This window comes from Haliotis rufescens, unplaced genomic scaffold (genome assembly GCF_023055435.1).
Source record: "Haliotis rufescens isolate VD_foot unplaced genomic scaffold, xgHalRufe1.0.p SCAF_112, whole genome shotgun sequence".
NCBI lineage: Eukaryota > Metazoa > Mollusca > Gastropoda > Lepetellida > Haliotidae > Haliotis > Haliotis rufescens.
Genome location: NW_025963794.1, coordinates 255,071 through 276,857, shown reverse-complemented (window position 1 = coordinate 276,857; position 21,787 = coordinate 255,071). Strand labels below are relative to the sequence as shown.

The following is a 21,787-nucleotide window of genomic DNA, read 5'->3' as shown; positions in this document are numbered from 1 at the left end:
CAAACAGTCTTTAACTTTAATGCATAAATACGGTTATAAAAGTGATGAGCGGTACTCCTTTGTTCTCGTTGTATTTGGTACCGGGAGCGCCAAATCCAGTGTCAGTGAACCGTGTCTGAGTCCTTACTGGTCCCGGGAACGCCAAAAGGATTCTTCCTCCTCAATATCAAACTTGGCACTGCTGGGCCGATACCCTGTCACCCTGCCAGAACCTGCCATGTCAAAACTCATTATTTCCACGCTTTGGCCATAATCAAGACCGTTTCTTAAGATCCAACAATTATCCAATTGTCCTCATAAGCCAAGAGTAATCAATGACGTAACCATGTGTCACAGTGAGTGAGTGAGTGAGTTGGGTTTAACGCCGCTTTTAACAGTATTCAAGTCATATCGCGGCGTGTCAGCTTAATGTGGGAGGAAAGCCCGAAGTGATGCAGGTTTCAGACGTTTACCACTTCGGTGAAACCCACGAGCACGGGTATGGTGCTGACAAATCTAGAAACATAATTGGGGCGAACCGGGATTCGAACCCACAATCATAGGTTTCTGGCGTGCCCAAGGGACGCAACTCTGCACAGCGAATCGCGGCGCCTTAGACGACTGGGCCCCCCGTGCCCCCTCCATGTGTCACAACAACCTCAGATGACCTTGGCCTTTGATAGACATGCCACCAAAATTTCATGTGGTAGGAATTGCAAAGGTTCACGCCATAAAAGTTCCCCAAGGCTCTAGAAGAGGTCCATTGAAGCAGCGTCTACAATGTCAAAAAGTCATTTGGAAAATCACCGGAAAATCAAGCGCACGTAATATATCGGATATTCGTCTGACTTTACCACTTTATAACAAACATTTCGTTGGTATCTTTATTTCAAAATATTCAAATGTTGCAAAATATATACATTCCAGGGGCCTTATTTTCTTGACAGTATTCAGTGTTATGGTGTCTTCCTTACACAAGAAAAGAAAAACACATCTGAATGAGTGAGTGAGTGAGTGAGTTCGGTTTAACGCACTTTTAACATTATTCCAGTTACATCACGGCGTTGGAAACATGAACCCGTTAAAAACCTTACACGTGGACTCATGCACTGCCAAACACCTTACACGTGGTAACATGATCCCGTCAAACACCTTACACGTGGAATCATGCACTGCCAAACACCTTACACGTGGTAACATGATCCCGTCAAACACCTTACACGTGTAAACATGCACCTGTCAAACACCTTACACGTGGAATCATGCACTGCCAAACACCTTACACGTGGAAATATGCACCTGTCAAACACGTTACACGTGGAACCATGCATCTGCCAAACATCTTATAGCTGGAAACATGCACCTGCCGGACACCACACACGTGAAAACATACCCCGTCAAACACCTTACACGTGGAATCATGCACTGCCAAACACCTTACACGTTGAAACATGAACCCGTTAAACACCTTACACGTGGAAACATGAACCTGTCAAACACTTTACACGTGGAATCATGCACTGCCAAACACCTTACACGTGGAAACATGCACCTGTCAAACACGTTACACGTGGTAATATGAACCCGTCAAACACCTTACACGGGGAAACATGCACCTGCCAAACACCTTACATTTGGCAACATGCACCTGTCAAACACCTTACACGTGGAAACATGCACCTGTCAAACACGTTACACGTGGAACCATGCACCTGTCAAACACCTTACACGTGGAATCATGCACTGCCAAACACCTTACACGTGGAAACATGAACTCGTTAAACACCTTACACGTGGAATCATGCACTGCCAAACACCTTACACGTGGTAACATGAACCCGTCAACTATCTTATAGCTGGAAACATGCACCTGTCGGACACCACACACGTGAAAACATACCCCCGCAAACATCTTACACTTGAAATTTGCATCTGTCTCATATACATACCATACACGTGGAATCGCGCACAGGTGAAACACTTATAAACACCATGCACCTAAACTCCGCCGTCTACAGATGGAATAATGCCGAGTGCGGCGTCAAACAACGAACTACAAAATACCTCTTTTCACATATAAGTATCACACACAAGGATACAGGGATACATGTAATGTTATAAACAATCATGAGTTCAGACGAGTGACAAATAACATGGTGGGTTAAACCCTAAATGATTTGTTGTGTAAGCTTCCCGTTTAATTCTGATGAGTGACAAAAAACATGGTGGGTTATACCCTGAACTATTTGGTGTGTAAGCTTCCCGTCTAATTCTGATGAGTGACAAATTTAACGGTGGGTTATACCATGAATGATTTGGTGTGTAAGCTTCCCGTCTAATTCTGATGAGTGACAAATTTAAAGGTGGGTTATACCCTGAATTATTTGGTGTGTAAGCTTCCCGTCTAATTCTGATGAGTGACAAATTTAAAGGTGGGTTATACCCTAAATTATTTGGTGTGTAAGCTTCCCGTCTAATTCTGATGAGTGACAAATTTAAAGGTGGGTTATACCCTGAATTATTTGGTGTGTAAGCTTCCCGTTTAATTCTGATGAGTGACAAATTTAAAGGTGGGTTATACCCTAAATTATTTGGTGTGTAAGCTTCCCGTCTAATTCTGATGAGTGACAAATTTAACGGTGGGTTATACCATGAATGATTTGGTGTGTAAGCTTCCCGTCTAATTCTGATGAGTGACAAATTTAACGGTGGGTTATACCATGAATGATTTGGTGTGTAAGCTTCCCGTCTAATTCTGATGAGTGACAAATTTAAAGGTGGGTTATACCCTGAATTATTTGGTGTGTAAGCTTCCCGTCTAATTCTGATGAGTGACAAATTTAAAGGTGGGTTATACCCTAAATTATTTGGTGTGTAAGCTTCCCGTCTAATTCTGATGAGTGACAAATTTAAAGGTGGGTTATACCCTGAATTATTTGGTGTGTAAGCTTCCCGTTTAATTCTGATGAGTGACAAATTTAAAGGTGGGTTATACCCTAAATTATTTGGTGTGTAAGCTTCCCGTCTAATTCTGATGAGTGACAAATTTAAAGGTGGGTTATACCCTGAATGATTTGGTGTGTAAGCTTCCCGTCTAATTCTGATGAGTGACAAATTTAAAGGTTGGTTATCCAATGGATGATTTGGTGACAGGTACCCGTCTGGTTCAGATCAGTGAGAAATGTAAAGGTTGGTTCTCCCCTGGATGATTTGGTTTTATAAGCTTCCCGTCTGGTTCAGATGAGAGACACGTATAATGGTGGGTTATACCCAGGATATCGGGTGACAGGTACCCGTATTGTTCAGATGAGAGACACGTATAATGGTGGGTTATACCCAGGATATCGGGTGACAGGTACCCGTCTGGTTCACATGAGAGACACGTATAATGGTGGGTTATAACCAGGATATCGGGTGACAGGTACCCGTCTGGTTCACATGAGAGACACGTATAATGGTGGGTTATACCCAGGATATCGGGTGACAGGTACCCGTCTGGTTCACATGAGAGACACGTATAATTGTGGGTTATACCCAGGATATCGGTCGACAGGTACCCGTCTTGTTCAGATGGGAGACACGTATAATGGTGGGTTATACCCAGGATATCGGGTGACAGGTACCCGTATTGTTCAGTTGAGAGACACGTATAATGGTGGGTTATAACCAGGATATCGGGTGACAGGTACCCGTATTGTTCAGTTGAGAGACACGTATAATGGTGGGTTATACCCAGGATATCGGGTGACAGGTACCCGTCTTGTTCAGATGAGAGACAGGTACAATGTATAATGGTGGGCTATACCCAGGATATCGGGTGACAGGTACCCGTCTTGTTCAGATGAGAGACAGGTACAATGTATAATGGTGGGTTATAACCAGGATATCGGGTGACAGGTACCCGTATTGTTCAGTTGAGAGACACGTATAATGGTGGGTAATACCCAGGATATCGGGTGACAGGTACCCGTCTTGTTCAGTTGAGAGACACGTATAATGGTGGGTTATACCCAGGATATCGGGTGACAGGTACCCGTATTGTTCAGTTGAGAGACACGTATAATGGTGGGTTATAACCAGGATATCGGGTGACAGGTACCCGTATTGTTCAGATGAGAGACAGGTATAATGGTGGGTTATACCCAGGATATCGGGTGACAGGTACCCGTATTGTTCAGTTGAGAGACACGTATAATGGTGGGTTATAACCAGGATATCGGGTGACAGGTACCAGTATTGTTCAGATGAGAGACAGGTATAATGGTGGGTTATACCCAGGATATCGGGTGACAGGTACCCGTATTGTTCAGTTGAGAGACACGTATAATGGTGGGTTATAACCAGGATATCGGGTGACAGGTACCCGTCTTGTTCAGTTGAGAGACACGTATAATGGTGGGTTATACCCAGGATATCGGGTGACAGGTACCCGTATTGTTCAGTTGAGAGACACGTATAATGGTGGGTTATAACCAGGATATCGGGTGACAGGTACCCGTATTGTTCAGATGAGAGACAGGTATAATGGTGGGTTATACCCAGGATATCGGGTGACAGGTACCCGTATTGTTCAGTTGAGAGACACGTATAATGGTGGGTTATAACCAGGATATCGGGTGACAGGTACCCGTCTTGTTCAGTTGAGAGACACGTATAATGGTGGGTTATACCCAGGATATCGGGTGACAGGTACCCGTCTTGTTCAGATGAGAGACAGGTACAATGTATAATGGTGGGCTATACCCAGGATATCGGGTGACAGGTACCCGTATTGTTCAGTTGAGAGACACGTATAATGGTGGGTTATACCCAGGATATCGGGTGACAGGTACCCGTATTGTTCAGTTGAGAGACAGGTACAATGTATAATGGTGGGTTATACCCAGGATATCGGGTGACAGGTACCCGTCTGGTTCAGATCAGAGACACGTATAATGGTGGGTTATACCCAGGATATCGGGTGACAGGTACCCGTCTGGTTCACATGAGAGACACGTATAATGGTGGGTTATACCCAGGATATCGGTCGACAGGTACCCGTCTGGTTCAGATGAGAGACACGTATGGTGGAGGGTCATCCCCTTCTTCACTTGGCGTCAGCAGCATGTCTCCCTGACCCACTACAGCAGGGCGATTCCTGACTCCAGTCCCAGGTTGGATACCCCCAAGTTGAGTACGGCCATATAGTCTTGAATCATCTCCATCAGCGTGTAACATGTCCACTTCCCTTGGCCTGCATTGAAGATGTATTTGGTCGTATGGCGGTGGGGGCGTTCCGTTCCTGTACTCGATATCCGTGTACACAGGGGTGGAGCTTCTCCTTGGGGGAACTTCTGGAATGATGAAAACCCAATAGAGTGAGTAAGTGAGCGAGTGATGGAGGGAGTGAGTGAGTGAATGATGGAGAGAGGGAGCGATTGAGTAAAAAGGCAGCTTGTCTTTCGGTTATATTAAAACACGTCCGCTTAATTTGGAACAAGCCATTGTTCGTTTGTTTGAAGTTGCAGCCAAAATATTCGGCGTGACGAGCCAACCACTAGGTTACCGCCCCTAAACATAAAGAATGGATACCTTATAATGTAGGTGTATTCACTGAAAAATTGAGTACGTGATGCATTTGTATCATGATAGGTGTGGTAACAGATAATCGAGGCTGATTATTTTCTGGCGTTGACGTAATATATTTACCTGGTTTCCTTGATTTCTTGCATATCTTGCGGATGGTAATGGTGAAGATGACAGCCAGGACTACAAGAGATGCGCTACACGCTGCCGATATCAGGATAGTGCTCTTAGAAATAGTCCGCGGTGCTCGACTGCCTCCTGGCAACAGAAGGTCAATGAGTGCTGTTCAGCGTGCTATATCAAAGGCCTTTTAATACTGGTCTTTTTTTTTGTCTTTTTTTTTCTACCAAGATTGATATGTTTCCGTAAACATACAATGGATGATAGACAATCGACATTATATTAGGCTATATGGCAAAAGACACGCATCATAATGCTTTTGGTATATTATAAAATGTTATCAGCAAGTAGTTTCCACTTCTATAAGTAATTAAGGAGTCTGTTTTTTGCAATTGCAATAGATTTTTTGACTTTGCATACGGACAATAGATGCCACGTGAAGCGTTCAACAGATGTTTTTTCGCTTTTAAATACTTGATATATAAATATGTTTTTTTTCCCAAAAGTAATATGTGATTATGTAATTTCACATTTTCTTGAATTTGGGTAAGCCAATCAGTGGATTACAGCCAGAGCAGTAGAACAATGATGAACTATCAGACGCAATAAATGTCATGTCCTCCAAATCCGAGTATTTTGCATCAAGATTGAGTTGCGAGGGATTTATTCGTCCATATGTTTATCCTTAAAACGTCAATAAAAGTGTGAGCAGACAATATTTTATTTCGTAAACATTTGTTTTTAAATTTGAAAATCAATGAATCAACTTACAGATTACTACAGAGATCCACTTATACAATTAAAAGCGACAGAGCGACACATTTTCATTATCATAAGAACTCTCTGTCAAAAAGTCCATGTGTTTATGAGCATAGTGTTGTGTAATTTAGGTACGTAATAGTTATACTTACTTGTAACTTGTATACATCCATTCCCAAAAACATATCCCGCACTGTTGCTCACATTGCACTGGAAGCAAATGGCATCCACCCTTCGTTTCACCTTCACGATGGTCAATACACTCCCGTCCTTGCTGAACTGGTACCGTCTGTCCCCTGCAAAGTACCAACACATATATACAACCAGTTCACCACGGGTGGCGCAGGGGGCCGTTGAGAAAACAAGCTCAGCTCTACGATTGTCTTAAATCTATGTTAAAGTATGGGTGTTACGATCACCCTATCGCTCGGATCGCTTTGTACAACGGCACCCATTCGTCTTAGGCACAAGGACCGCCTCCGTGGTCTTGTGGTAGAGCGTCCGCCCGGAGAGCGGAAGGTCCGGGGTTCGATCCCCGGCCGCGTCATACCAAAAGACGTTAAAAGAAGGTACTTGTTGTTACCCTGTCTGGCGCTCGGCATTAAGGGGCTAAAACAAGGCTCGGAGTCAGTATACTGTGTCTGAGTGGGGTATTCATGTTAAACTGCGGCATGGTATCTCAGTGAGCTAGCACTATAAATCGGCATCAGTCCGGACTAGTACAAGCAGCCACGCAAACACACACACGTACATGCACGTCGCTATATAAGTGCAATAATCTTGGACGCGACGTTAAACCCAATTTCACCTCACCTCACCTCGTCTTAGGCACAGAAACACACATTGGAGAGCTACGTCCCTTGGTCGTGCCAGAATTCCAGTGATCAGTGGTTCCAAGTCCAGATACGCCCCGATTATGAGGATTGATTTATCGGAAAACTGAACCCCACGGTCGTGAAAAAACATTCATATAAAGTATACAAAAACTTCAAGTCAAATATGTCATTGGAAATGTGATTGCAACATGGTAACAGTCCAATCACTCAATTCTCTGTGAGACCCATCACTAATGGCAGACTTCCATGCGCTCTTATTACTTTAGAGGGAGTAAGTGAGTTTGCTTTGACGGTATTTCGGTTAGCGGCGTGTTAGCGTTATGTGGGAGGAAAGCCCGAAGTGATCTATGTCCTGCAGACGTTTACACCTTAGACGTTTGCTTCTTTTGAGAATCCGCTTCTTATTTAACGTTTTTACATACATGTCTAGGATATATATTCTTTGTTTGTTTATTTGTTGTTTAACGCCGCATTCAGCAATATTCGAGCTATATGACGGCGCTCTGTAAATAAACGAGTCTGGACCACACAATCCAGGGATTGACATCATCACGCAATTGGGATACGATAACATGCACCAATCAAGTCAGCGAGCCTGACCACCCGATCCCGTTTGTCGACAAGCACACACACTACTGCGTTGTATGTTTCTCATGATATCAATCACTGGATTTATCTTGTGCAGAGACGATTCTTTGCAGGCTGCACTCGTACAGTTTTAACTTTGCTTAGTGTGGTGTTAAACAACAAACAAAAATAAATAAATCAATCCCCTTTCACTAAATATGAAATCGACAAAGGGAACGGAACAGCCATCTACGCAAATAGGATACGATGACATGCATGAAGACAGCGAGCCTGACCACCCGATATCGTTAATCGCTTCTTACGACAAGCATAGTCGCCTTTCACGGCAAGCATGGGTTGCTTAAGACCTATTCTACCCCGGATATTCACGGGATGAGCATGAGGTGACATGTACGACAAAGTGTAATGCATACCAATACTTGCAGGGTTGATTTCGTTGCCATTGCGGTACCAGATAGGGAATTCTGGCCGGGGTTCACTTCTGACGGATCTTGCTTTGCAAACCAAATGAGCAACTCTGCCTTCCGGTACGGTGATATCTGTTAGCGGCTTGACCCAGATAGGCTTGGCTGTATAACAGAATGGTCAATTGAAAATTTACTTGAAATCAAATCAGATTTCAGTCGAATGCCGAAATGTGATGTGTTGAATCATATAATCGTAAGGCTAACATAATGATTACGTTTTCTTTAAGAGGGATGATGCTTTACAGTATCTTTCATAGGTCCAGGTCTAAACTATGTAACCACAGTGTCCTGAGTGAAACTTTGTGACTAGGGTAATCATTTACTGGTAAATTGAAACGCTTAATAAAACGTAAGTGAGTTGACTTATGGATGTATAAACGACTTCAACTTGCTTTGCGATTGCCAGTTTGCAGGGGAGAAGTGAGCCATTAAGATTGACATGAGCACCATTAAGATTTACCTGACACAACCCAGGGGAAGTTCATATCATTATATTTGAATGTGAAGGGGTATGTGTGTGGAATTACACAGGAGCATTTGACCTGGGGGTGGGGGAGGTGAAATAGGCCAAGGATAGTTCATGGGGGCTAGGCCTTGACCCCTCGACGAAAGATCAAGTATTTGGCCGTCGAGATGGAGAATGAGATTAGAGAGCATTGTCTGGTGTAATAAAGTCTTCCTGATAACAAATGTAGACGAGATTGAAGATGTCTCCTACATGTGACCCTAACGTCGACGTGCGCCTCGCCGGTGATGCCGTTAGTCCCGCTACACGTGTAGCGTCGCCCGTCCTCTATGGACAGTCTCCGGATCCTGAGTCTCCGGCCGAATGAACCAGGGACGAGTTCAAACTTTCCATTGATGGGGAGACTTGTACCGTTTGTGTATTCCCATGTCGTTACTGGCGCAGGACTGGAAACCCGAACCAAACAGGTTTACATTTAACATACCTACATTTATACATCCTACGCCAGGATACACATGTAAAAATCTACCATAGGTAAATACCCTACCAATTCATACACATTTATCTTACACATATAAACATCATACACATTGATTCACTTGTATCTTACACATGTACACAGACCCGTGAAGATCCGGGGTAGAATAGGTCTTCAGCAACCCATGCCTACCGTAAGAGGCAACTAACGGGATCGGGTGGTCAGGCTCGCCGACTTGGTTGGCATGTCATCGTATCCGAATTGCATGGATCGATGTTCCAGGTGTCAATCACCAGATTGTCTGGTCAAGACTCGATTATTTACAGACCGCAGTCAAATAGCTGGAATATTGCTGAGTGCGGCGATAAACTACAAACAAACATATAAACAACCAACATAGCATTGCACAGAGATATCTGTCACACACATTGATACACAGATATATGTTACACACACTGATACACAGATATGTCACACACATTGATACACAGATATATGTCACACACATTGATACAGAGATATCTGTCACACACATTGATACAGAGATATCTGTCACACACATTGATACACAGATATCTGTCACACACACTGATACAGAGATATCTGTCACACACATTGATACACAGATATCTGTCACACACATTGATACAGAGATATCTGTCACACACATTGATACACAGATATCTGTCACACATTGATACAGAGATATCTGTCACACACATTGATACACAGATATCTGTCACACACATTGATACAGAGATATGTCACACACATTGATACAGAGATATCTGTCACACATATTGATACAGAGATATCTGTCACACACATTGATACACAGATATCTATCACACACATTGATACAGAGATATGTCACACACATTGATACAGAGATATCTGTCACACACATTGATACAGAGATATCTGTCACACACATTGATACACACATATCTGTCACACACATTGATACACAGATATCTGTCACACACATTGATACACAGATATCTGTCACACACATTGATACACAGATATCTGTCACACACATTGATACACACATATCTGTGACACACATTGATACACAGATATCTGTCACACACATTGATTCAGAGATATCTGTCACACACACTGATACACAGATATCTGTCACACACATTGATACACACATATCTGTCACACACATTGATACACAGATATTGTCACACACATTGATACAGAGATGTCTGTCACACACATTGATACACAGATATCAGTCACACACATTGATACAGAGATATCTGTCACACACATTGATACTGAGATATCTGTCACACACATTGATACACAGATATACGTTACACACATTGATACAGAGATATCTGTCACACACATTGATACAGAGATATCTGTCACACACATTGATACACAGATATCTGTCACACACATTGATACAGAGATATCTGTCACACACATTGATACACAGATATCTGTCACACACATTGATACAGAGATATCTGTCACACACATTGATACACAGATATCTGTCACACACATTGATACAGAGATATCTGTCACACACATTGATACAGAGATCGATGTTACACACACTGATACAGAGATATCTGTCACACACATTGATACAGAGATATCTGTCACACACATTGATACAGAGATATCTGTCACACACATTGATACACAGATATACGTTACACACATTGATACACACATATCTGTCACACACATTGATACACAGATATCTGTCACACACATTGATACAGAGATATCTGTCACACACATTGATACAGAGATCTATGTTACACACACTGATACACAGATATATGTCACACACATTGATACAGAGATATCTGTCACACACATTGATACACAGATATACGTTACACACATTGATACAGAGATATCTGTCACACACATTGATACACAGATATCTGTCACACACATTGATACACAGATATCTGTCACACACATTGATACAAAGATCTATGTTACACACACTGATACAGAGATATCTGTCACACACATTGATACAGAGATATCTGTCACACACACTGATACACAGATATCTGTCACACACATTGATACACAGATATACGTTACACACATTGATACACACATACCTGTCACACACATTGATACACAGATATCTGTCAAACACATTGATACAGAGATATCTGTCACACACATTGATACAGATATATCTGTGACACACATTGATACACAGATATCTGTCACACACATTGATACACAGATATCTGTCACACATTGATACAGAGATCTATGTTACACACATTGATACACAGATATCTGTCACACACATTGATACAGAGTTATCTGTCACACACATTGATACAGAGATATCTGTCACACACATTGATACAGAGATCTATGTTACACACACTGATACACAGATATCTGTCACACACATTGATACAGAGATATCTGTCACACACATTGATACACAGATATACGTTACACACATATCTGTCACACACAAAGACACTGAGGTATCTGCCACACACACCACCAAGGTGTGTCACTGGTTCGCTCAGGTCTTGTTCCATTGTTACGTACTATCCACTGATACACACATGGTTACGTACTATCCACTGATACACACATGGTTACGTACTATCCACTGATACACACATGGTTACGTACTATCCACTGAACACACACATGGTTACGTACTATCCACTGAACACACACTCCAGTTCTGCTGTTTGGTGGAGAAGAAACTTGGGCAGTACTGTCTGGAATTTGATGCGGGAAGGGTGTGAGGGTGGACCTGCGGGTAAGACCAAGAACAAAGCATAAAACTGATTTCTACTACTACTACTACTACTACTACTACTACTACTACTACTACTACTACTACTACTACTTCGTCAATTCGTATCCCAATTGTGTAGATCGATGCTCATTATGTCAATCACTGGATTGTCTAGTTCAGAATCAATTATTTACAGACCGCCGTCATGTAGCTGGAATATTGCTTTGTGTGGCGTTAAACAACAAACCAACAAATGTATTGTCTTCTTATCATGCATGGTACTCATGCTTTGGGGGGACGGTCGGGTAGCCTAGTGGTTAAAGCGTTCGCTCGTCACGCCGAAGACCCGGGTTCGATTCCCGACATGGGTACAATGTGTGAAGCCCATTTGTGGTGTCCCCCGCCGTGATATTGCTGGAATATTGCTAAAAGCGGCGTAAAACCATACTCACTCACTCACTCACTACTCATGCTTTGGGGGATTTTAAATTGCCTTGGCCAAAAATGAGTATTTATATATCACCCTTATAAAGTTGGAAGAACGTTATTTAAACGCTGTGTAAAATAAAATTCAGTCTCTCGTTCACTCAAAAAGAGGTTTTAAAAAATATTTCTAAAACCGATCCTAATTTATTTTGGAAGATATTCGCGAGGCAAGTAAAATTGTTTCCATGTGTTGTTCTTAGCCGGCGTGCTCTTTAAACACACATCAGAAGCTATTATACTTACTGGTGACTTTCTTGATCGATACCTCATATTTCCTCCCAAGCAAGAGTCGGTTTGGTGTGGTCACTCCACACTGGTATATTGTAGAGACATTACTTGGGCCATCTGAGCTGGTTGTGTATATGAAGTGTAAGGTACCTGTTTAATTAAGTTGAAAAATACATGAAGCTTGTAGTGGAACAATTATATAACACGTTTCAGTACAACTGTTTATACGTCTGTAGATCAAAAGCAATATCGTTTTTTTATCCCACTGCCTTTTCTCCAAATGCCGTTGATTGCCACAGATTACTTCCACGGTGGGTTTATAAGACTGAAAGTATCGAAATAACTCATCCGAAGAAACTAAGAATATAGAGAAGGAAAAATGAAAACTTGGAAAAATTGTAGATGCGGATTATGGAGTAGAAACTTAGAAGGAATATAGAACGCGGAGAAGAAAGGAGGAACATTGCGAATAATAGAAGCACATGGCGAAGAAACGAAGAGTATTGCGAGGACCGTAGAACTTGTGAAGAAACGTAGAGTATTGTGAGGAACGTAGAACATTTTGAGGAATGTAGAATATTGCAAAGAAACGTAGACCATTGCGATGAAACGTAGAACATTGTGACGAAACGTATAACATTTTGAGGAATGTAGAATATTGCAAAGAAACGTAGACCATTGCGATGAAACGTAGAACATTGTGACGAAACGTAGAACATTTCGAAGAAACGTGGAATTCTGTGAAGAAAGGTAGAACACGGTTGAGGAAAAGTAGAACTTTGTGAAGAAAAGTAGTCACTGTACATTGTGAGGAACATAGAACAGATGAGGAATGTAGAACACTGTGATGAAACCTTGAACATTATGATAAAACGTAGAAAATTTTGAAGAAATGTAGAATATTGTGAAGACACGTAGAACATTGCGAGGATACGTAGAAAACTGTGAGAAACGTAGAACATTGCGAGGATACGTAGAACACTGTGAGAAACGTAGAACACTGTGAGAAAAGCAGAACACTGTGAATAATGTAGAACACAGTGAGAAACGCAGACCATTACGAAGAAACGGAGAATATAGAGCAGAAACGTGGAACATTGTTAGGAACGTAGAATGTTGCGAAGAAACTCGGACTATTGCCAAGAGTTTAGAATATCGCAAAGAAATGTAGAACATTGAGGAGGACATGGAACCCTTGTGCAAGAAGGCTGCCTAACAACTAGCAGTCCTTAAACCTGTGTGGCTACCTCACTTGGCATTGTAAGTTTGTCATCTGCACATCTTTAACTGTAATTTCTATAATCACCAGCTTCATAGCGGTGTAAGAATCTACACTGAAACGTTGCTAAATGCAATAAACCAGAAATTGTAATCTATAAAGTTGATTGTTTTCTTATTTACTCACCAACTACAAGAATGCTAATCCGAATAACAATCACAAGGAATACCTAACATTTAACGAAAAAAACATTTCTAATTTGATTTGCTCAACACAGGTTTACACGCCGCTTTTCGCAATATTCCAGCAATATTCGGCAGGGGGCACTGAAAATGGGCTTCACACATTGTACCCATGTCTGACAGTACAAGATCGTGTAAGTTTAATGCAGATGCAATACTCCAAGCATAAAAATCTGACGTTTATGTTACACTGGTGGTTAGCTTGCAGGATCAAGTTGGATATTGTTTGTACGTGCTGTTATTAAATATATGATTAAATATAATGACTTTAACCTTTCTTGTCAATATGCAGTCTTCCTCCAAATCGGGAGATGTTTATCTTTGTGAGAGCAGGCTCCCTCCTATACCAGGCTATCTTGAACCTCATGCATTCTGGTGGACAATCACATTCTAAAGCCAGATAGTCGAATTCTGTGCGCACAAACCGAGAGTTGTTAGTTTTTTCCCATGTCTCACAATGGCCTGGAAAAAAATGAAGTTATTATCAAATTAAGTTTGATCCATATTTTACAATGGACTCGAAAAATGATGAAGTTATTATCAACCTGCTAAAGAATGTAAGCACATATCATAAAAACTTAAAGGACAGCTATATGTAAAAAGTACTTGCAATTCGAGTTTATTTGTTTGTTGTTTAACGCCACACTCAGCAAATATTCCATCTATATGACGGCGGTCTGTAAATAATCGAGTCTGGACCGCCGTAAGAGGCGACTGACGGGATCGGGTGGTCAGTCTCGCTGACTTGGTTGATGCATGTCATCGTTTCCCAATTGCGTGGATCGATGTTCATGATATCAGTCACTGGATTGTCTGGTTCAGACTCGGTTATTTACAGACCGCCGTCATATAGCTGGAATATTGCTGAGTGCGGCGTTAAACAACAAACAAACAAAATCTATAGATATACTTGAGTGTAATAGCGTTCCGGTGAAATATATTTTCCACAGGTTCTTACCACTTACTGTAAATGTCCAGGGTGATGGGTTGGGATGCAGCTACTGCGGTGACGCTGTGGGTATCTCCATTCTCCGCCATACACTGATACTCGCCCTTGTGTTGAGCAGACACGTCGGTCAGACTGAGTTGGCCATTGCTCGAATACGCAGGTATTCTTTTTCCATTCTTCTTCCACCAGTAACTGTGACGTAATAGATAGTGTCGACTAATTTTATTAAGTAAGCGATAATTATTTACCTATATACTCACCCCCCCAAAAAACGCATACATGTAGGTGGAGTATCCTGTGTTGAAGAGTAATTTTGTGTGGTAGATAGATATGGTAAGGATTTCCAATGCATATTGCGATTGTGTAATCAAGACAAGATCTTCGTCACTCCAGAAGGGGGCACGCGTGGCCCAGTCGTCTAAGGCGCTGCGATTCGCTGTGCAGAGTTGCGTCCCTTGGGCACGCCAGAAACCTATGATTGTGGGTTCGAATCTCGGTTCGACCCGATTATGTTTCTAGGTTTGTCAGCACCATACCCGTGCTCGTGGGTTTCACCGAAGTGGTAAACGTCTGAGACATGCATCACTTCGGGCTTTCCTCCCACATTAAGCTGACACGCCGCGATATAACTGGAATACTGTTAAAAGAGGCGTTAACCCAACTCACTCACTCGTCATTCCAGATTGTTGCCTGGGATGACGTTTATAGGGATAATATTGATTTGTGTTAGCAATAGCGGGCAAATGAAACACGATCTGCACGTGCAAATTGCGGAATTTGTCAAGGGCGATTTATGTGAATAAATAAAGCATCCATTTTTCACAAACCGCTTTGTCAAACAGCTGAAATATTAAATATATTTGTGTTAACAAGTGAAATCTAATGAACGCTTTAACAGGCGAATCATAATAGTTATATAGAACATTGAACTGAAAGTGTAAAGGGTGAGGCGATGCGAGGTGAGGTTGGTTGAGGTGAAATGGTTTTATCGCCGCGTTCAGGTGATTAGTGCACTTATATAGCGACGTACACAATGTATGTGGCTGCTTGTACTCGTCCGGACTAATGCCAGTTTTATAGTTTTGTTTATTTGTTGTTTAACGCCTCACTCAGCAATATTCCAGCTACATGACGGCGGTCTGTAAATAATCGAGACTGGACCAGACAATCCGGTGATTGACATGATGAGCATCGATCTACGGTATTGGATACGATGACATACATCAATCAAGTCAGCGAGCCTGACCGCCCAATCCCGTTAATGGCCTCTAACGACAAGCATGGGTGGATGAAGACCAATAATGATATTATTCTAAGCTCGAATCTTCACGGGATGGTCAGGTGACTCGGATGATTGCTTGTCATCGTACCACGACGGCAAGGACGATGCTCTTGAAATGATGAGACGTAAAATATAACAGTGATATCACTTGTCCAAAACGTTAATCTAGGGCGGGATCTAGTAAATCTAGTGCGGGATCTAGTAAACAAGGTAGCCACATTCAGCAATAACGTGTCAAAAATAACATTCAGATAGAAAAGACATTCCTCCTTTAAAGTATTTAAAGACATAGAATTCTTTCCAGGACTTGGCCTATTCGTTGGCAGTGCTTGACGCACAATGCAGCTGCCCTATTGAGCACAGACTCCGTTATTCACTCCGGCGGAGTTTCGTCATTCAAACTAGCAATTATTCTTCAAGGTTTTACAAAACACACAATCACAGAACAAGCGGTATGACTTGTGATCCATGGATGGTTCTTTATGTCAAGTTGCTAGCGGTAGCCATGGTTATCGTATCAACCCACAGAAAATGTTTCTGGTTAAAATGAATTGATTTCAAAGCTCAATCCGTTTTAACTGTGAGGGTGAGTGAATGGCGTTCTTCGTCGTGTGACAACCATACTGCCGGACAAAAAAATATACCCCCATGTCTGATGGTGGCTAAAAATGAAACAAACAAGAAATGGTTTTTCGATGGTGATGTATATTTGATATAAGGTATCATAGTTGTATTTTGAAGACAAGTGTAGGAAGGACAAGGAGGTTTTGGTCAAATGTGTGGTTTTCGAATGACATCATATCAAGTCAGACATTTTTGATTACCCGATCCTCATTGCGAAAAGCACATACGCGTACAATACACGTATGTTGTGCCCTTAAACCTACAATGGTCTTAAGTCTACAAGGCACAACACACGTACACGTACACTCCATGAGACGTGCATGCACACACACACGTACACTCCAAGAGACATGCATACACACACACGTACACTCCATGAGACGTGCATGCACACACACACGTACACGCACACATAGCTTCGGAGCAGTGCACATTCTTCACATGACTTGATTTCAAGGATCTTCTCTCAAATTCTCTCGAAGTTTCTCTCCAAACGTGTAGTGTCGGTCATCGAATAACAATATTGGACATCTTTTAAAAAAAATATGATTATAAGTTATCTTAATAAGAATTGATGGCCAGCATCAATAAAGACAAATATAAGAGAAACTTCCGGGAGGTTTACCGTCCGAGTTTACTTCTCTAAAAATACCCTTGACTGGGAGAATAGAATGTTCTCATGTTGTTTATTCCGTGAATGTTGGGACGGATTGATTGAGAAGGGTCTTCTTATAACGTTTGTGAAAAAAGATGTTGTTTATTGAAGATTATACAGTCAGTATTGTGTCGAAACACTACAAATCACCCTACCTTGGTATGGGATGTCCAGTGGCCCGGCATTTCAGTGTCACATTGCTGTTTTCTGCCACAGAAAGTGTTTTGCTTTCCTCTGGTTCCAGGAACACTGGCGGTATACCTTTTGTAAGGAACCAAACCATTTCTTAAGTCAGTAAATTGGCAATTAACAAAACAATTTACATTATTTAGACATACACATGAAACCCACCTGTTTGATAAACAAGCTACATCATTGTAACAAATGATGTATTTGGGATAACACTTTCTCAGTAAAGTACAGACTCTCGTACTTTTTGGGGTTGAGTCTTGTCCGGGATTCGAACCAACACCTTATCGCCAGCACACAAAGTCCCGGACGGCACTCGACCCTAAAAAGTACGAGAATCTGTACTTTACTTAGAAAGTGTTATCCTAAATATAACATTTGTTGTATTTGATCACTTTCTAAATGGCATTGTGTGTTCACAACTACATCATTATCATATTTATTTAAAACAAACAAACTACTCTGTTCATCCAAGTAATCACCAAACATTTATGTGTGGCTAAATAGAAGCCACACAGCATATCTTTTGTCTGATTCTCTAACTTTATGTTTATGTTAAATGACTTGTTTTTACATGAAGAATTGTTCTAGGGTAAACCCAAATTATAAATATCATTCGCAGACAGGGGGCACGGGTGGCCCAGTCGTCTAAAGCGCCGCGATTCGCTGTGCAGAGTTGCGTCCCTTGGGCACACCAGAAACCTATGATTGTGTGTTCGAATCCCGGTTCGCCCTGATCATGTTTCTAGGTTTGTCAGCACCATACCCGCGCTCGTGGGTTTCACCGAAGTGGTAAACGTCTGAGACCTGCATCGCTTCGGGCTTACCTCCCACATTAAGCTGACACGCCGTGATATAACTGGAATACTGTTAAAAGCGGCGTTAAACCCGACTCACTCATTCATTCGTAGGATGATGGCGGTTTGGGTGGCATAGCAGTTATAATAGCAGTTCGCTCGTCATGCCGAGGCCCATGTTCGATTCCCCATGTGGGAACAATGCATGAAGCCTATTTCTAGTGGCCCCAGATGGAATTTTGCTAAAGCGGCGTAAAATCATACTCACTCACTCGTAAGGGTGAGGGAATCAATATGGCCGTGTATGTCGCAAACCGGCGTAAAACAGGCCAACTCATTACCTGATATAAGTTGGCGTGATATCTGCAAGATTGCTGATGCGTTCAAAGCAAAATTTACTCATTCAATCACTTATTTCATATAAAATATATCTATGATATGATTCATAAGTACTTGTCATGACAGATGGATAGGCAGGTGCGGAGGACGCATCGTCACGTGTGCTGTTGGAATTATGAAAATTATGTAAAGGTGACGCAATCTGGTTTGGTTTGGTTTGTTGTTTAAAGCTGCACTCAGCAATATTCCAGCTATATGACTGCGGTCTGTAAATAATCGAGTCTGGACCAGACAATCCAGTGACTGACGTCATGAGCATCGATCCACGCAATTGGGATCGATGACATGCATCAACCAAGACAGCGAGCCTGACCACCCGATCCCGTTAGTCGCGTTTTACGACAAGCATTGTCGCCTTTTACGGCAAGCATGGGTTGCCGAAGACCTATTCTACCCCGGAATCTTCACGGGTCGACGCAATCGGGAAGAAAACTATGACTGACGACTGACACTAGAAATAGACGTTCGTGTCAACCGCCTGACCCATCACTGACCGCGTGGAACAGAGGGAGCAATGAAGAATGACACTCAACATCTTATAGCGTTGACCGTTTGAACTTTCTGGGTTGCTATCAGCTAGCCTCTCAAGAAAGGATTGCTGCGTATGACAAAAGTAAGTGAATGGATAGGTTTTCCAGTTATCTAGCTTTATCAAACAACAGCTGTATGTATATTTACACGGTCATAATTAACCTTCAAGGAGTGAGTGAGTGAGTGACATTTTTTAGTCACATCGGCAGTATTTTAGGCTAGTATATCGTGACTAGTACACTATATATATATACAAGCTCCAGATATAAGATCTGCACAAGATCCTAAACACAAACTTAAACGCGTTCGTTGTCCCATAACTTTGACATGTTTAGGTCCAAACATGTTTAGGATTGTGTTTAACAGCTAAACGTGTTTAGGGTCTAAATGTGTATACCCCCTTGAGAGTCATTGTCTGTAATTAAAAAAAGGAGTGTTTTCTATGTGGTGCTTAGGTGGTATGTAGGCTGTGAGAGTATAATGGGACGATGGGTCATTTCCTGTATTTAGACCTAAATGCGTTTAGGTAGAACACGTTAAATGTGTATTTCGTTTAGGATCTAAACATTCCTAACCTTGTTTAGATCTAAGCATGTCTTGTCTGTGTTTACAGTCTAAACATATTTATTACAGTGTAACCAAATCACTCGGTGAATATTGTTGTATGCCGCATCCAAATGTACTATTATATATTAATATTCTATACATAGAATATTCTATATGTATAAGACTTTTCCAGTTGGCGATGGGGTAGCTTAGTGGTTTATACGTGGTCGGGTTCGTTTCCCAACATGCGTGCAATGTGTGAAGCCCATTTTCTGGTATTACACTGCGTGATATTGCCGGCACATGGCTAAAAGCGGTGTAAAACCATACTCACTCTCTCACTATACTGTTCCAGTGATTTTGCTTGGGACAAATGACATTAGGACATTTTCATGATTTTTACCAATTTTGAAACGACATTCGATCTGCTATACCATCATACAATATCGTCATGACCTGTTAGATGACAATAAGTAAATGTCTTTGAAAAAAAACCAATCTGAAACACTGTATACCACACAATACCAAACCACACCACACCACACCACACCACACCACACCACACCACACCAGGGGCAGTGGGGTAGCCTAGTAGTTAAAGCTTTGGCTCGTCACGCCGAAGACACGGGCTCGATTCCCGACATGGGTACAGTGTGTGTACAATGTCCCCCGCCGTGATATTGCTGGAACATTGCTAACAGGGTCGTAAAGCTACGCTACACCACACCACACCACATCATGCACAACACATCACATCATGCACAACACAACACACCTCACTTTAAAACGCAAGCCCCTAGAAGTCTGCCAGGACTAATCAGACAAGCGGATGTTACGTTGAGCAGGGGGTCCTAATATTGGGGACATGATGACACACACAATCAACCAGGTTATAACTGTCACACCCGATCCTACACAGTCACTTGTGACAAGCATGGGATGCTTGGATCTAACGTTTGTCAAGAGGGCGGGGCATCCCCAGAAGGAGCATCTCTCTCGCTCTCTCTTTCTTTCTCTCTCTCTCGCTCTCTCTCTCTCTCTTCCTTTCTCTCTCTCTCGTTCGTTCTTTCTTTCTCTCTCTCTCTCTCTCTCTCTCTCTCTCTCTCTCTCTCTCTCTCACACACACACCAATTGCTTACCTTGACAAGAGCAGAAGGTCAACAACAGAGCTAGACGCCATGGCCCAACCATGACGACTGTACATGAACTAAATCCCAGGCATATCATTGTCCTTGAAAGAGAAGGTAAACGAGGGGTCCCTTTTCATGGTGAGTTGAATAACCGTGAACCTTTGACAACTTCAAGCCTGGAGGACGAGCAGTGAATGGCCTTTATCTGTGCTATCAGTTTCCGGAGCGGAACTCAAGGATGAAAGAAATAGAATGTCAATTAAAAAACCAGCTGCGGGTACTCTACACCTGGCTGATTTAAAGTTGAACAGTGTCACCGTGAGGTGGGTGAGGTGAAATGGGGGTTTAACGTATCCAAGATTATTGCATTTATATACCGTTGTGGGTATACGTGTATGTGAGATGTGTCTGCTTGTACTAATCTGGACTGACGCAGATTTTAAAGTGCTAGCCAACTGAGATACCATGCCGCAGCTTAACATGAACACAGT

General features: G+C 42.1%; 1 protein-coding gene across 1 annotated transcript; it reads right to left on the bottom strand.

Moving 5' to 3' along the window:
• Positions 1 to 613: 613 nt before the first annotated feature.
• Positions 614 to 21,457, bottom strand: LOC124134568 (neurofascin-like). The gene is made up of 11 exons (XM_048393057.1): positions 21,306 to 21,457; positions 17,860 to 17,965; positions 15,160 to 15,335; positions 14,468 to 14,656; positions 12,749 to 12,883; positions 11,938 to 12,034; positions 9,033 to 9,226; positions 8,261 to 8,416; positions 6,576 to 6,719; positions 5,668 to 5,802; positions 614 to 5,312 (listed from the first exon to the last, which is right to left on the bottom strand). The coding sequence occupies exons 1-11, from the start codon at positions 21,391 to 21,393 to the stop codon at positions 5,026 to 5,028; spliced, it is 1,707 nt and encodes a 568-aa protein (XP_048249014.1). The 5' UTR covers positions 21,394 to 21,457; the 3' UTR covers positions 614 to 5,025.
• Positions 21,458 to 21,787: the final 330 nt, after the last annotated feature.